Genomic DNA, 19,009 nt, shown 5'->3' with positions numbered 1-19,009 from the left:
ATATTTAGAAGATTAACGTAACTTTGGGATTGACATTCTAATGAGACAATTGTAGCTGTCAGTCTCCAGCCAATCATACGTCTACAGCAAATGCAATGTGCTTGCTGTGTTGCTTGTTTAATATGATCATACAGATCACAGTGCCTTGTCAAGACTGGCATAGCTGGCCCTACCTGAATGCATCCACGTTCAAGAAAAAAATAAATTAATAAATAAATGCTTTCCTCATTGCGGTGTGACCCCTGTTAGCTTCATTTTGTGTATGTATTGGAATTTCTTTGTACACTGTTCTCCCAACAAACACAAAGTCATCTGTTTCAGGCTCATTATCTGATGTATTGACAGCTATATTGTGCAAGATAAATGCTGCAACTATATTAACTACCACACAATTTAGCTTTACTCTGAGTACTAAACTTAAACAGTGAAATTGTTTTTTTGCCACTTCAATCATTCTTTCATCTGATGATCTGGTTGTCTTGTGGGCTCAATTATAGGTTTGCTCAGCTGCTGTTTCTTTGCTGTGTATTGGGATTATCAGATACTTGCAACACTGGCAGCCACTGTCTGTTAGGTGTACACCTTTTGGAATTTCTTCCATTTCCAACTCAGAATGTACACAAGAGTTTCCAAAATTGTTGCTGTCATGGGCAGATCCTGGTCATCTAGCTATGCTAATTGAACATCATAGCTTAGCACCTGTGACTGCTTGTTTTTTTTTTTTTTTTAATGGAAATCTCCTGTGAAGATTCCTAAATATACCTGCACTTTTGACACCAGGCAGTTTAGTAGGGATACAGATAGAGTTAATAGCACGTGAAACACCAGGAAAACACATTATTTGAACAAAAACACACTGGGTTTTCCTCACGTCATTTTCAACTGTAGGCATTTTGTTTAATTCTTTCTTAAGTGAGGCAATGCAGGCTGATATTTTCTGCAAAATTCAGAAAGCTGTTGCTACAGCTGTCTTACACAAATCACCAATTACCATCTGAATGCTTCCTGTGGCTTAAAATCACATGCACACTGGAGTCAGGACTGGTGTCTTTTCATTGTTTTAGCAGATACCACCTCAGCCTTAGTTTTAACTGCCACATAATATATTTGTTCAAGTGGAACCTCAGCTTAACTTCAATTTCTAGAATGGGTTTGCCATTTCACAGAGCATTTGATGAGTTCATTGGAACTCATTGTCATCCACAGTAGGCAAATCAGAATACTCATATCTGTCAATAAGTGAAAGGAAACAGTATAATTCACATCATGTAAAGATCTTGCATGCAGAATGCAGCCTAGTGCAGTGGCCCAAAATGTTCATAAAATGGGAATTATGATACGGTTTCAAATCATACAATTGTTATAATTTCCTTTACGGCCAATACAGTAGAGAAAGTAGTATCAAATGAAAAAAATTATGGTAACTGATCCCATGTTTGAACCTGAAATCCTCTGCACCACACTCATTTTATCAAAACTACCAGCGGTCCACCAGTTTCATGTCATCCTAGATATTTAGTTCCTGATTGTCTTGTAATCCTTGATCTTCACCTTTCTATGTTGCACCCAAAAAAGAGTGGCTTGTGACGCCCATGTGGCTATTACCGTGCCCTGAATGCAGCAACTATTCTGGACAGTTAACCAGTGCTTCTGTTAATGAGACCTCAATTATTCTCTGAGTAATGCAACTTTGTAGTGTTCTGGACTGTGCAAAGGCTTTTACGCAAATTTCTGTGGTGAGCAAAAACATTCCAAAGACTGCTATAATCAGTCAACATGGCTTGCTTGAAAATCTTTATATGACAACTGTTTTGCACAATGCCTTTCAGTCATGGCAGGGAGTCATTTACTCTGTGTTGCAGGGAGTGTTGTTCTGCTTTGCATTCTTGAATGATATCATTTTTCCAGCCACAGCAGAACAGCATCAGCAACAACTGGTGGAGATTTTCAAATGCCCATAACAGCACGGTGTGGTATTGAAAACTGCTAAGTGTTTTCAGCAAACGTCAGATGACTCTTCTGGGCCATCTAATCTTACCTGCAGATTCATTGCTGCTACTACAGAAAGCAGAAGCTATTATCGAGATCCCATGGCTGGAATTTTTACCAACAACATCGACTCCACTCAGCCACACTGCAAAAACTGCTAAATGAGGCACTTACTGGACCAATCCACTCGGCAGATGAGATGAATTTCTAATGCAGTGAAGCACTGAATGTACCATTCACATTAACAGTTAATGCCAATCAGAGATATACTGATGCAACGTTTCATCAGGAAGTTGACAGAGCTTGGCAACCGCTTGCCTTCGTGTGAAAGCTCTCCACTTATCTGTAGAAATGTAGTGCTTATGACTGTCAGCTCCTGTCTATGTACAAAGCAACCAGGTACTTTCGACAATAGTTGGAGGCCAGAGAATTCAGGATATTTATCCTTCACAAGCAGCTTATTGATGCTTTCCAGCAAAACAACATGCATTCACAAGGCAGTACAACTACCTGGAATTTATTACTCAATTCAGACATGGTACCCATGACATTTCTGGTACAAACAACATAGTCACTGACTATCTGTCACAGGTTAACAGTGTGACAAATTTTATCGATTTTGTTCAGCTTACAAAGGCATAGAATGTTATGAACTCCAGAAACAACTGCACAATGTATTGTCCAGCCTGCAATTACAGTTTGTTGATTTCTCTGGTTCTGATTTCAAACTATATTGTGAAATTTCTAGTGGTTGGTCTCATCCATTTCTCCCACCCAGTTTCCGATGACAATTTCAACAGCCTCAACAACGTATGCCATGCTGGTGTTAGAGCACTGACTCAACTGGCACTGAAACATTTTGTCTGGCCTGGTTTCCAGAACAATTGTCATGAGTGGACTCATGAATGTCTTCAGTGCCAGTGAAGTAAAACAGCCCATCATGCCCATGCGTCCACTGGAGAATTTCCAAATACAAAGATGTGCTCCATACAGGTGCACATCAATACTGTAGATCCACTTCAACCTTCTAATAGTCAACATTATCTACTGACAGGCATTGATCATTTTACTTGTTGGTTAGAAGCTACACCAGTTGGCAGCATATCGGCAGAGATGCTAGCCTTTGCCTTCCTTTCAAATTGGGTTTCTTGTTTCGATTGTCTGCAGCACATTACTATGGACTTTAGCCGACAGTAAAAGTCAGAGTTATTTAAGCAATTCGGTAAATTCTGTGACACTCTCCATCACCAGGCAACCACCTATCACCCAGCGAGCAATGGTATTACTGAACGATGGCACCATACTATAAAGGCTGCATTAATGTCACATAACCCGCTGGACAATTGCAATACCTACGGTCTTAACTTGGCCTTCACACTGCTTATACGAAACAGACTTTGACTCACTGTCAGTAGAGCTCATATTGGTGAAATACTTCATCTGCCCAATGAATTTATCAATTTGAGATCTTTGCAGCTACCGGACCACGACCCATCAGATGTCATTAGTCGTCTGAGGAACCGCATTGCACGCTTTCATCTATATGCAGCCTTCAGACTTGGAACGGCACCCACCTTTTTGCATTGGGGCCTGTTGTGTGTTGTAGCATGGAAACATGCATGTATGTTATGCTGTGTACAGGTGATCTCAAACCATCTCTATAGGCTTCTTACAAAAGGCCCAGATTGGGTGACCTAAGAGGAGAATGAACACTGTATATTGCACTAGATAGTAAAACTACTACTGTCTAAAATGTCAGGGTAAAACCGGCAGACTTATTTCCAGAAATGCCACTTCCACTTGTGCCTCAAAACCAGCCTCAACGTCAAACGCAACTACTAACATCCAGAAATGACTTACAACCAGACAGAAGAACACATCATGTTTATTTTCCAGTAAACGTATCTGAGTGATGTACCGCTTCTCCCTAGATGGTTGATTTAGTGAAAAAAGAAAGTTATCTGCTATACATTATAGCCTGCAATTAGTTCATGCGCCAGCCACTAGATGCCCTCTTCATTTGGTATCAACAGTTGTTTGTTTAATGACACTCCACGGAATTAAAGAGTGAAAACTTCTTTGCCTTACTGAAGACATATCTCTCCTTGTGTTAATTTTGAAAGCAAAAAGTCTGAAGATGACCGCTTCCTGAGACACAAGAAGTTATCAGTGCCAACCATGTCATGTCCACAAATCTTTTGTGCCATTATGAGAAGAACTGATTACATGATGTTCATACTGCCGTCTGTGAAGCCTATTTTGATGGAGCAGTGACTTTCACTGCCAATTTACAAAACTCAAAGACTCGCTTCTCATCAACATGCATCTTGTAAACAAATGTGTTATTTACAGTTCTATGAATGCCAAAATATGTGTGTGCTATAACGACTGATTTATCTAACATTCGCACACAAGTAGTTCAGTTGGTTATTGCCATAGCCAAACCAACAGGTCACATATCAATGCCATATATGGACATGGGTCAACACAATTTCTGTGACTGGAAGGAGTAATCATATAGCCAGACAGCTGGTTTTTCCAGCAATAGATTACCGTTTATCACTTTCACCCTATATTCCCTCCAGTGGTGCATGATTTTCTGGCGCAATAGCAAAAAAACCATCTTGCAGGAGCAGCATGAAACCGCCTTATCATGTGTTCTTCACAAGCCTTCTAGGCTGCCACGTCTGCTTGCTTGTTTCTATGGATCCCTAAATGCCCTGGTATCCAGCAGAATACTTCAGCTTCTCCTGTGTTTCTAATACGAAAAGGGAGTCAGTCTTCATTTTAATAATATTCCCTACCAGGTAAATCAATCCAATAGCTCAGAAGGCACCAAGAGAATTAGAGCTAATGAGAAAATTTCTTTTCCTATTGTGCCTCTCCTGCTAAAGTGATGTCAAGACTGCAAATAGCTCTTTACTATAAAAGAAGGTTAAAGCTGTCATCAGACCACAGTGCTTTACAGGCATGATCCTACTGGAGGTAGAGATGTTATGCCCTTACCTTCCTTTGACCTCTGAACTCATTCACCCAGCCAATTACAAGGAAACCAACGGTTCCCATGTGGACTCTCAACCATAATGCAAACTGCCACTTTTCTTATTAACAAACCAGTGCCAGAGATGAAAGAAGTGATTTGTAGTGTCACACCCACTAAGCCTTCATATTAAACATTACTGAGGGAGTTCATGTGGATTATCAAATGCCACATACAAGGCAATGATTACTCTTCAATCAGTACTGTGATTACCTCCTGATCAAACAGATTTAAGTGCAATAGCCTACAGAAGAAGAGTTTTACACAATAAGAATATTGCAGTCATGCTGAAATTGTAGAAGAAAAGCTCTGCACAATGAGTAAAGATCAACAGACCACACATTCCAGTCACATGTATAAATGCAAACAAGGTTATCTTTCACTGGAATTAACTATTAAAAGAATGACTAAACAATTTGTTTCTAATTTACAGAACACCAATAAGATCAGAAATGATGATGTTAGTAACTTTGAAGTATGAACATGGAGCTCAGCAGCAGTGAACATAACACAAATAGGATGCAGCTGTTATAATTCTATATTACAATGTATGACACCTGTCACTCGTTTCTAGGAGAGGTAATAGTGAGTGTAGGAGCCTGAGAATGAGTTCTTTACATCTGCCTGCCAAATTCACTTGATGTGCAGCTCAGAACTTGTGCAGCAAAGCATAAACTAGAATAATATAACAACTTCAAACTGGAACAAGGAAGTAACATGTGACCAAATGAGTCTCTACCACAGCCAGTAGGTCAGATGGTTTCATTGAGTAATAACCTGACAAAATTAAATAGACTGGATGATAAATATTGTAGTGTGAATTGGAGTGCAGATCACTTACCTACAAAACAGGCTTGCAGAAGAGAGAAAGTCTGTACCAACAATTTGACACTATCTAGAACACAGGCTTTCACACTAGTATATGATTCTGACTGGAAAGTCCTTTGCAGTGCTCGAGTGCGTAGCTCCAAAAATCTAGTGAGAAGTTGCTGAGAACTGAGACCTTCAAGGAGAGCAAAAGCACAAAGACTTTTTGCCACTTCCTACAAAGATAAATGATAATTAGAAGTAAAACATTGATCAACTGAATGATTTAAAAAATTTTCAGCATCACACATTTCAACACCAAAAAAATGTGTAATTGTACTGTACCACTGACTGGTAGATCCTATAGGCTAATTGTAACGTTTCATTTATTCACAAATAATTTACATCTTTTCTTCATAGAAGTATGAATGTTGTACCATAGGCCTAACTGGTGTGGACAATGATGAATGCATGAAGAACGTGGTTGGGTAATACTATGGTAAACGTCCAGCATTTGGATTAAAACTATGCATTTATAACAAATACCAATAGACAGTAGTAAAATATTCACAGGACATACAGGGGATAGGCAAAATAATGTGAACAGTGGTAGTAATGGGATGGTTGTGCTTGATGGTCAACAATGCAGGTAAGGCACGCATCTTACTGGACTGTGTGTGTTCAGTACAGATTAGGCATCGGTGTAAGTTGTTTACAGGTAGTGCACACTTTGTATTTGCATTCAGAGGCCGAGGTTGACATGTAATGAAAGACCTAACAGAGTTCCAAAGAGGGCAGATTGTAGCTGCAGCGTCAGTAACCAAGACAAACAATTTATTGAATATTTCAAGAACAACTGTTTCAACAGTTATGACAGCATAAACAAAACATGGAAAGACATCATCGAGTGAACGTAATAGTAGGTGCAAGCCACAACTAAATGAGAGAGATCGTCCGTATGCTAACACTAATTGTGTCAAAACAACACAAAGCTACGGTGGCTAAAGTGACTGCAGATATCAGTAGCCATGTTTGAGACCCCGTATCTATTGACACTGTCTGCCGAGAACTCTATAAAGCAAATATTCATGGATGAGCTGCTGTACCAAAACCATTAGTGATGACAATCAATGTAAAAAGCATAGAACATGGTGTCCGGAGGATAAATCCTGGATGGCTGATCAGTGGAAACACGTCATATGATCCGACGAGTCAATGTTTTCATTATTTCCAATATCGGGGCGGGTTTACGTTTGGAGAATGCCAAATGGAGCCTACAAGCCCGATTGCTTGATTCCAACGGTTAAGCACAGAGGTGGAAGTGTGACAGTGTGGGCACCATATCATGCTATTTCGCTGGTCCCATCATTACTCTCAACAGCCGTGTTACAGCCAATGAGTGTGTGAACATTTTAGGTGGATCAGGTGCACCCCATGATTCAGATATTGTTCCCCAATAATGATGCCATATTTCAGGACGATAATGCACCCATTCACACAGTCAGGACAGTAAAATCATGGTATGAGGAGTACGCAACTGAACTGCAGCGTCTTCCCTGGCCAGCACAGTCCCCAGACTTGAACACTATCAAATCCTTGTGGGCAGTATTGGAGTGCAGACTCCAGAGCAGATTTCTGCCACCCTCGTCACTACAGCAGTTAGAAGAGGTTCTGATCAAAGAGTGGCATAACATTCCACTGGAGACTATACAATCATTACATGCCTGCATTCCAAGAAGAATCACAGCTGTATTACGGGCGATTGGAGGTCCAACCCCTTATTAATAAATCATTCCCAAGTAAGTACAGGTGTTCACATTATTTTGCCTGTCCCCTGTATGCATATTACTCCTGTAATTTAAAATGATGCAACTAATGCAATAACGATATCCTTAATAAACAAGAATTATGCTCATGTTAATCTATACTATTACACATAATAAAACACTATGCATAATCTAAAAATTGTTTTATATACTTTTCTTCAGTGTAAATATTATTCTCTTGTATGTACCATATGGGTACACAGCTAGAATTCAAAACAAGTTATCTTATTTCATGTCCAGCAACAGGTATGCTAAACATTTACAAGAACTGCAGTTTGAAAGAGATCACAGAAACTCTACAGAATATCATTGTTGTCCATTTTACTCACTGCAAATTAATTTAAAAATGTGCAACCTGATATAATCAAATGCTCTGGTATGTACAATTTTCAGAACATGTGTAGTGAGAAAGAGATGGTGGCAGTCCCATATAACATCAGGAAACATTTACAGCATTCAATTCGTTTGTGAAACACCTTAAAAAACATAATACAAAATATAATGACCTGTGAAAGCCAATACATTTTCCAGCAAATGTACTGGCTGTGCCTCAAGAGAGGGTGTCAACATCGTGTGAATAAGTGCATGTTTTCAGCTTGCGAAGTTTATTATAGTTTATTGATAGTAACAATGAAAATGATGGAAAGAGGGAAGGTGAACAGAGGATGGGAAGATAGGGAGAAAAAGGTGGTGAACACCCCATGAAGAACATGGAGGACAAGATATGTTTACTTAATGAATACATACATCATTTGTAGCATCCTGTTTCTGTATCTTTTCCTCACAATTTTTCAGTATGGTTGGGAGGAAGTCACTTATAGTGCTCCATTGTCGCTCTACCACTGGGAATAAGTACTCTATCTGCTTGCCTGACAATCCACTATCTCCACCAGACTGTAACTGAAGACCTACAAACAAGAAAGTTTATTTAAAAAAAGATATAGCAAGTGCTGCACAAACTTTGATAATAAATACTCTGTCAATAAAACTGATCTGAGTTGAAGTCAGACACATGCCTAGATTTTTTGTGTTAAATGTGGCTGTATCATTGTACACTCTGAGTGTATTGCCATTATTTACTGTGAATCATACATCAGTAGTAGCAGCAAAAGAGAGCTTGAGTTTTACTGAGTAAGAAAACTTGGAAATCATTCAAGTTTGTTGCCAACTTCTCACTAATGTTGAATGTTTTAGACAACATACACATTCAATCACACGCTATATATATATATATATATATATATATATATATATATATATATATATATATATATATATATATATATATATATATATAAAAAAAAAATTTTCCTGCATTTGAAGTCTGCCCTCAATAGGCACTGAAGACAACTTTCTTCACAGGTGTTAATTTTCTGTAATGAGGATAAATATAACTGGCCACACACAAGAATGATGTTCTCAATAATACAGCCAGCTGTTTAGGAAATAGTGAAAATATGAACTTGCAAAATACTGCTATTGCTGCTACATGTTTGTTCTACTTACATTACAATGGTAGTTCTTTTCTAGATTGCACTTCATTAACATGAATCAGTGATAAAACCAAGAAAAGGTTATAAGACAGAATAATGAAAGGGGCTTAAAATAATATTACTGTCCAGAGGGACAATACAAGCATTAGAACATAAGTTTGTTAGTTTAATGGTATTGACACGTTTCCATATATATCTGTTTACTTTGTAACCAGGCCACTGCTAGTTCTTGTTTCAAGAGGGTAATAACAGCTGTATTTATATTTTGCATATTTGCTGTTGTGTTTTTTGCAATAAAGTGAAGAATTCAGAAAATTGCAACTGCAGTAAATAGAAAAATTGACAGCTGTAAGTGGTAAATATCAAGTTTAACAGAAAATAATTTTCAACATAAAAGAAAAAGCTCCGATACAACAACTAATATTGATATTTCTTTTATTTATACCTGTGTTCAGGTGCCTTGCAAAAAGAAAAAGTTGAGCTGCCCGTAAGTAATTTTCCTCATCAAATGCTATCCATATATGTTCGGGAATAACAATCAATACTCTTATCTGAACAGCAACTGAATAGAATGAACTCTTAGGAGCAGATCTGAAACATAGTATACACAAATTACAAATTTATTCTTAATTATCACTAATAACAAATAATGTATCTGCAGTCCTTTCTTTGGTCTGGCTGCAAATAACTTTTTTTGCACAGAAGCCACATTTTTGCAGCACGTATATGTTCATCTCAAGTAGCATTAAATGATAAAAATCTTTCAACTTTAATAATAAGATGACAAATTAGTCAGGAAATTGTAGGCCCCAGCTATCAGTTACTAAAACTGCAGCAGCTGTGAGAAAAATGGAAATAATTTACAACAATTAAGGGTGGCAACCTAAAACTTTCAGAATCAAACTTGCTTTGTAAAGAATGTGAGGAGATTTAAGAGAGAAAATAGTGGTGGAACGCACTCAACCTAACTGCAATACTTCTTTACCTTCACTTTTTTTTCTTTCTCAGGTAGTGTACAGTTTTATAGAACATACTTTTTTAAGATTAACAACTGTTCCATCTGCTTCACTGTCAGCAATTATGCATCTGAACATATATTAGAGTAGGGCTCAACAACACACTATTGCTCACAAGTAGAGCAGTTGCAGTGTGGTGGAGAGTGAGCGAAATGTGCGCACATCATGTGGTCGAAACAACACAGGAGAAGAGCCAACTGTGAAATAGTGGAGGGTTAGTTTTGACACTGGTGCCATCTAATAGCATCAGGATCGCATAACACCAACAATGCCTTTGTATTTCAATCCACAGTGTGAGGAATCTTTATTTTTTTTCCACAAAAAGATGGGTTTGCAAAATGTTTAGTGTGCCGTAAGAAATTGAATACTTTTAGGAATTTCAATTTACAAAGGCACTACCTTTCTTAACACATCAGAGAAAACAGAAAAGGACAATGTGAAGGACCTGAGTATGTATAAGACATTTTAAAACCTAAGAGGAAGCTCTCTGAAGAGGAGCAAGAAAAATCAAGCAAGTTATTGTTTAGGAGAGCTACAAAATTACACAACTTTTAGCAACGTCCATGCGTCTTTCATGGACGGTGATTTATTAAAAGTCTACTTAGTAGTTGCAGCTGAACATTTATGTCCACATTAGACAGAACATTTTCATGTGGTGCTGTTATCATGCAAATTCTTTAGTGCTCTGTGAACACATAGATGTCACATGCACACAGCTGGATGTGATATTCTTAGGAGCATTTAAGAAGTTATAGAAAATTTAGGTTTGTCATGGAATTTATAACTTTACGGGTCTACAGACAGAGCGTCAGTCATGTTTGGAAATTTATGAGGATTTTCAGCATAACTGAATGGGAAAATGAAAAAGTTTTGAGCACCCAATCTCTTATGCTTCCCAACCATACAGATTAATTTAGGTCCACTCTAAATAATGATATATGAAGCACTGATACTGAAATGTTATTATTCGGTGGATGAATTCATGCAGGGCTAACTGGTAATTTGAGCTGAATACAACAACAATAAACAGTTTCGACAAGAACAGAATAGAATAGAAGCTTTTGAAATGTGGCACTACAGAAGAAAGCTGACTATTGGATGGGTAGATCATATAATGACGAGGTACTGAACAGTATAATCTGACTAAAAGAAGGGATCGGTTGGTAGGACACAGTCTGAGGCATCACCAGACCACCAAATTAGTACTGGAGGGAAGCATGGGAGGTAAAAATCATAGAGTGAGACCAAGAGATGAATACCTTAAGCAAATTCAGAGGTACGTAGGTTGCATTAGTTACTTGGAGATGAAGAGGCTTGCATAGGATAGCTGCAACAAACCAGTCTTTGGACTGAAGACACAACAACAACAACAACAACTTGTTACATATCCCACAAGTTTATACATAGCTGTTCATAGAAATATCATTTTAATGTATGTTATTATTTATTAGTGTAAAAATTATTGCAACCGTAATGCAAATTTTTGACGTATCTCCTATAGACAAATGATATGGATTTCAAATGTATATCACAAGGTGAATAACACCACAATTCTAACATGCCTTCCATTATCTCCCAGTTCCCTTTTTCACTCACACACAACTTACCCTCTTCCCAGTTGCCACACACCTTTCCCTTCTCCCCTTCCTATCAACCTGAACAACTACTCATAAATCAATCAATCAATCAATCAATCAATCAGCACCAGCACTGGTGAGTGTGTTTGACTGTGTGTAAATATGAACTTACACTGGGTAAAAAGTGGTAGATCACAAGTTATTAAGTCTCTTTCCAAATTTTAATTTATAGCTTTAAACTAGGATATAAATACAAGTAATACGTTTATTTAAAGTAGCTTTCCAGCATTTACTGTAGAACTTCAAGTACTGCATATCTTTCAACACAGATGTCATGCAATATTTCAACCACAATAGCAAAGAAAACTGATAAGTAACTGAGCCCTGAATGTATACACCACTTACATGATTTTCTCCCCAATTATTTTTAATGGCAATTTTTCAAAGTACATCCAACATTTCTAGTTATGATTCATGACCAAGCCTGTCTGCAACTCGACGTGTCTTCTTTACAGTAAGTAGCAATCTATATTTCCCTACATTATTAAATTCCAGTTAGACACGAAATGTTCCTTTCAGAGAGCCCCACAGAAATAGAGTGCTAAAAATGGGAAAAGTCAGGCAAAATGTCTACCTGGCTCAAGAGAGAAATTCTGAAACCAAGCACAGGTGAGATAAAATCTCAAAACTTAGTTCTTATTTATAAATATTTTGTTCAGACATATCACAAACATTTAGTAATAAATACTGCTTTCGTTTCTCTTCTTACAAATCTTATTTCTTCATATCAGAACTGTATTTAATCTCCAACTGCTGGCTTGTTGAATATTGTTAACTTTATATATATTTAACATTAAAATAAGGCATCAATGGACTCATACCCCGACGAAGATTTGGTGCTGGATGAGGGTGTAAAACCCAGAAGTTGTTGCTCCTGAAGCTGCTTGCATTTATCAGTCATCTTATCAATGTGTGACACTATACCTTCAGCTGTGGCTTTCATATCAGCAATAGTATCTGCTGCTTCAATTAAATCACGATAACGTTCACTGAAATAAAACAAAAGATTTATCTCCAACAAGACTCAGCTACTAAGTAAGAGCAATTCATGCTTTCACTACTGTAGCTACATGATATAATCCTGTTTTACTGGCTAACACTATTTTTCTCCTTGTAATACCCAACAACATACACCAAGGAAACCTACAAACCAAACATAAGTGTGCAATGCAATTTGTTGCAGCAGATGGGTGTCACAAATATATTTATAGAAAGTACTTTAAAAAAAGAAGAAGAAGACTAAGGGAGCAGTGGAATAACCAAATAGACAGAATTATCTTGTGGCCATTTTTTAAGGGAGGAATAGTACGTTGCTCATTAATAACAATAGAGCCATTCCACCCTAAATTGTCTAATTCCAGAGGAAGTTCCCACATGACCACAATGGATTTTGCTGAAACTTTATGTGAAATGTGCACATGTTCCCAATGAACACTGACAAAGTTTTACTTTCGCCAATATGATACTTCCAGAGATATAGTCATTTGTTTGTCCCCATACCACAATTACCGAAAGTGCACACCCTGAGTTTTAGGCAAATTTGGGACATAATCTCTACCAATATTGTTACATACAGAGGCAACACACAGCATATATATTACCTTCAAGTTTTACAGTATTGTCACATTGCATAAGTTTTGGGGAAGTTCTTATCAGTCTGCCTGATATTTTTTGGAAAGGAATCATGTTATAGAGAATTTTGAGTATGACTTCTTACTGTGCAACGCTACTGACAATTTTGTGTTCGCATAGTTTGTGGTTTATGCGAACTGATGAAAAACTGTTTAAATCTGTTGCCATGGTCCATGGTGGTTTAACCACAGCTGATTTCTTTTCAAGTGGAAAAACCAGCATCCCCATTGCCACAGGGGTCACGCAAGATAGCTGGGCAACAGAGGCCGCTAGTGGATTTCTTTACCACAGGTTCCCAGACTTGATGAGGGTTTCCCGCAGGATCCTGAGCGCAATGATGTGAGGGTAGACTGAAAAGTAATGTCTCCACCTTCGTAACTCTTTAACAGTTGGCAGCACTGGTATGCGGCAGGTACTTGCTTGTTCCATAGCCTCTTCTCTACAGTTCCAGTTGGTGGGAAGCCTTAGCATTGAACGGTTATGTTGTTACAGTGTCAGTGTAAAGTATGGAACCCTGCGCAGATGGTAGGTCAATGCGATTTAAGCAATGTGGAGTCACGGAATTCTTGGCAGTAGAAGGTGTCACTCCAAAGGAAATTCATCAGAGAATGAAAGCAGTTTATGGTGATTGTGTTGATGTGAGTACTGTGCATCGTTGGGCGAGTATGTTTAAAGATGTCGAGGCAGAAACATCTGACCTGCATGACAAAGTGTTCTGGGATGCAGATGGTGTTATCTATGTTGATTTCCTCGATTGTCGAACAACAATAAATTCAGAGCGTTACACCACAACGCTGCAAACTCTGAAACGACGGCTAACAAGGGTCCGAAAGGAAAAGAGAAATGTTTTCCTGCACCATGACAATGCCAAACCACACACTTCATGCGCCTCCACAGGAGAACTTCATAGACTGAATCTCACCACCATATGGCACCCTCCATACAGTCCAGATTTAGCACCTTCTGACTTCCATCTGTTCCCGATAATGAAAGAGGATCTGCGAGGACATCATTATGCTTCTGATGAAGACATTGAGAGAACTGTGAGGCTGTGGTTGCGGAAACAGTGTGTTGACTTCTTCTGTGGCGGCTTCAGAAAACTTGTTCATCGTTGGCAGAAATATATACAACTGGCTGGTGATTATGTGGAAAAGTGAATATTGGTAATTAAAGATCACATTCTAGAAATTATTTAAAAGAAAAAAAACGGGATGTTGTCTCTTTTAGGGTCCTAATCTTATGTATCCTTCAAGCTTTGAATTATTTACAAGTTTCATTAATTTGCTGCAGAATGTCATGAAGAAAATTATTCTGTGTGTTTGTAGGTTTTCTCATCGAATATGCTGCTAGAAAAAGTCTCTCAGGCATGCAACCGGATCGACTGATCACCGGAGAATTCATTTTCAATGGGATAACATGCCATCATCATAATCAGGTGACTCCTAGTGACTGACATCCTGGACCAATGGGTGTGAAATCGGTCACCTCTCCCTTCCATCAACCCCGTGTATGGTCTGCACAATGTGCGGCTGTGGTAGTGGGGGTAGCTTGCACTCAGGAGACTAGTGGTGGTCCTCAGTCTGCACTCCACCTTCATCCTTCCAGTGGATAAGGGGAACATAGCTGTCTTACTAACAGTCACAGAATACAAAAAGAAAATGTACAAGGTGCACAACTTTGTTTCCATCATTTTTTTCCCAACATTTCGGGCAGTGTACGAATCCTGCGTCGAAAACACTGTTCATCTTTGGAAGCAATCCACGAACTGATCCAATTGGTGACTCCTTCTTGAGATCGGAAGTGTTGCTCAGCCAAGCCATGTGCCACTGTTCTAAACAGGTTATAGTCAGAGGGAGCAATGTCTCGACAATACGGCGGGTGGGGTAGGACTTCCCATTTTAATGTTTCCAAGTTCGTTTAGGCCTCTTTTTCAACATGGGGTCGAGTGTTGTCATGCTGCAAAATCACTTTATCATGCCTCTCGATGTATTGTGGCCATTTGTCTTTTAATGCTCTGCTCAAAGACATTAATTGCATTCGATAACGAGCACCTGTGATTGTTTCACTTGGTTTTAACACCTCATAGTACACGATGCCGAGCTGGTCCCACCAAATGCAGAGCATGATCTTGGAGCCGTGAATATTCGGTTTGGCTGTCGACGTGGAAACATGGCTGGGATACCCCATGATTTTTTGCATTTAGGGTTATCGTAATGAACCAATTTTTCATCCTTGGTCACAATGTGGTGCAGAAATCCCTTCCGCTTTTGCCTCTGATGCAACTGTTCACAAACACACAAACGCTGTTCAATGTCTCTTGGTTTCAGCTCACACAGGACCCAAGTTCCTTCTTTCTGAATCGTGCCCATAGCCTTGAGACATTTTGAAATGGCTTGCTGTGTCACTCCCACTAATCATGTCAATTCTTCTTGAGTTTGAGACAAGTCTTCAGTCGGCAATGTCTCCAATTCTGCATCTTCGAAAACATTCTCTCTTCCACCACTATGCCAGTCTATGGTGTTAAATTCACTGTTCTTGAAGCATTGAAACTGCTCATGACACAATCTTTCACTAATAGCGTCCTTACCATACGTACTAGCATTCGATGAGACTCAGCTGTTTTCTTCATATTGAAATAAAACAGTAACACCCCTGGCAAATGACGAGAACTAGGCTCGTAAACTGACATTTTCAATAAAGAACACCTTTACGATGCAGACACAAATAGATTAATGTTTGAATGAGGTTATGTTGACCGAGGTGCAAGCTAACTGCCTGACGTCTGTGATCTGTTTCTTTCAACCACTACTTGCCACTGTTGCCACCTATCGGCGAACGGCGGAAGCAAAGTTGTGCACCTTGTACACACTCCTAGACAATGCAGCTTACAAGATGTTGACCAGCCAGATGCAGTGCACGTTGATTCAACTTTTGAAGTACTTTTACAGAAGAGACAGCAAAGAAACTTCGGCCATGTGCTACCGCACCACCTAGGCTCTACATGCTTCCAAGAATACACAAAAAGGACACACTTCCGAGACCAATAGTGAGTGCAATACAAGTGGCAATGTACCAGCGTGTGGAACACTAGATGTTAGTTTTGAGTCCATTGGTTGGTAAATGTGAGTATCATATCAATAACTTGGCTCAATTTGCAGAACGTCTACGGAAGTTCAGATTGGCCAGCTCAGATTTCATGGTCAGTTTCAACGCTGTATCACTTTTCACCAGGGTTCCACTCAAGGAGTCACTGGAACTTATTGAAAAGATATTTGGGCCCTCATTCACCAAACATTTCAATTTTGTGTTTGCATCCACATATTTTCTTTATGGCAGACTCTACTATGAACAGACTGACTGTGTGCTCATGCGTAATCCTCTGTCACCTGTGGCGGGCAGTATGAACACGGAAGATTTTGAAGACAAGGCAGCAGACTCAGCACTATTAAATCTGACAGTCTTTTACAGATATGTTCAATGTGTTCGTCATTTGATCTGATGAGAAAGATTAGCTTCAAGTTTTCTTGCAGAACCTGAACTCTATCCACAACCAAATTCAGTTCACCATGGTGGTGGAGCAAATCGGTCAGTTGCTATTCTTGGATATCCTGGTATGAAGAAAACCTGATGGAACTCTGGGACACAGCATCTATAGGAAGAAAACCCACACAGACCAATACCTTCATGTCTCTAACTGTCATCACCCATCACAAAGGGAAGAAGTGCCATAAATGCTGTCCCACAGAGCTTGTGTGATCCCCAACAAAGAAAGCCTGAAACCAGAATTGGGCTACTACAGGGATGTTTCAGAAAAATTTTTGTAGTGACCAAATTCAACACGTCTTCACGCAAAAGACCACACCACAACCAACATCCGATGAAGACCACCTGGAAAAAAATAGAGCGCATTTCATACACGGACAATGTATCTAGAAAAATTGGTAGAAATTTATGATGACAAAATTTCATATGTCTGTACTACCCGCTGGCAAATACCAAATCCCTTTTAGGGACTAAATATAGTTTTGGAGTTTTCACATATGCTGTCAACTTTGTCCCCAATATGTATAGTACTGAAAAACAGAAGTAGAATCAACCTTTATGTTCGAACACCTTGTATTGGTAGGTTATTATGTGGAAAGATTCAGGTTTATCTTGCATCACTTCCGATGATATAAAAAGCTAAACTTCACATTTTTTCCCAAGCATCTAGTTTTTGGCTGACCTTGCTTCAAATTAAGCATATTAAAGTTGCTCAAGAAATGTTTTTATTATTTCACTTAAGAGAGTCCAAAAAGTAGTACCAAGATGGCCTAGTTCTGTTTCTTTCAAATCTTGTCAGAGATATTATGCCTCAAATTTGTCGAAAATTCAGGGGTGCACTTTTGATAGTTGCACTGTGGGGTCAAACAAACAACTAATATCTCTGGAAGTATTATACTGGCGAAAGTAAAGCTTACCAATGTACACTGGAAACATTTGGATTGTAAAAAAACTTCAGTAACATTTGTGATGGTCATGTGGGAACCTCAACATCACTTGGCATGGAATGACCCAATATATACTACACAATAATAAAGCATGATAATAAACATCTAACATTACACATAACACTTTCACACTTCATTTTTTCTCCTTTTTTTCCTTTTCTGGAAAAACTTACTCCCAAAGTTATGATTTGAATAATACTAACAACTTATCCTCTTTCTGAGCTCAACCTCTCTCTCATTATAGAGGTATGTTGGCTCAGTTTTTCAGGCTAGCAAATGGAAAGTTGCAGCGCACAAAATGGTGCTGACATCAGCTGACAGTATGTGTAGCATTGTGAAACAAAGTGTGTAGCAAGTGCAGTTACTGGGAGTGAAAAGTGAATCAGCTGTGTAGCATCAGCGTTTAATAATTATTAAATAACTTATATGTAAAACAGCGCTGTACACTAAGAGTAAACTGAATGAGGTAGCACTGTTTTAAAAATATTGGCTTTGTGTTTGGGAGGCTGGAGACTCCAAGCTTCATACAGCCATCTTGATTTAGCTTTTCCGCAATTTCCCGAAAGTATTAAAGGCAAATGGCATGTTGGTTCCTACTGTAAGGCCACAGCTGACCACCAGTACTATCCTTGACAGTCTAGACCTTTAAGTCTTTAAATGCTTGTTTATGTGAGTTACTTTATTTCTGTTGTTCTTAAAATTTAATACCGAGACAAATCCAATATCCTTGTAAAAGGAGAGATCTACAGATAAATGAAACAACAACAAATACTACTACTACTACTACTACTACTAACAACAACAATATAATTTGGCACTTCAGAGGGGGTGCTCAGAGTAGCCTGCCTCCTACAAATACTACTTTCACAAGGCAGGAAGCTTATAACACAAATATGGATCAGTGTTTCTGTGAAAGCACGTGTGGCACACCGAGGTCACCATCATTAAAATCTTGTTACTACAAATTACAAAATAGTAGTGTAAAATAGTAGTATGAGTAGCATTCTTTGGTAATTAATGTTGACACTTAATAAATGCTGGTAGACTTCTACTGACATCTCTGCACAACAAAAGGTACG

At 38.6% G+C, this 19,009-nt stretch overlaps 1 protein-coding gene across 3 annotated transcripts in view; it reads right to left on the bottom strand.

Annotated features, from left to right (window-relative positions):
• LOC124621905 (conserved oligomeric Golgi complex subunit 1) overlaps positions 1-19,009 on the bottom strand; it is a 136,785-nt gene that overhangs the window by 94,733 nt on the left and 23,043 nt on the right. For all 3 annotated transcript variants that reach the window (XM_047147403.1, XM_047147402.1, XM_047147404.1), the window contains exons 2-5: positions 12,630-12,797; positions 9,601-9,746; positions 8,410-8,570; positions 5,871-6,072 (exon numbers count right to left, since the gene is read on the bottom strand). In XM_047147403.1, coding sequence (XP_047003359.1) covers positions 5,871-6,072; positions 8,410-8,570; positions 9,601-9,746; positions 12,630-12,797 — 677 coding nt within the window. The remainder of the gene's footprint in view (positions 1-5,870; positions 6,073-8,409; positions 8,571-9,600; positions 9,747-12,629; positions 12,798-19,009) is intronic.

Source organism: Schistocerca americana, chromosome 7 (assembly GCF_021461395.2).
Source record: "Schistocerca americana isolate TAMUIC-IGC-003095 chromosome 7, iqSchAmer2.1, whole genome shotgun sequence".
Taxonomy (NCBI): Eukaryota; Metazoa; Arthropoda; class Insecta; order Orthoptera; family Acrididae; genus Schistocerca; species Schistocerca americana.
The sequence above is the reverse complement of the archived record's forward strand: the minus strand, read 5'-3'. Positions and strand labels throughout refer to the sequence as shown.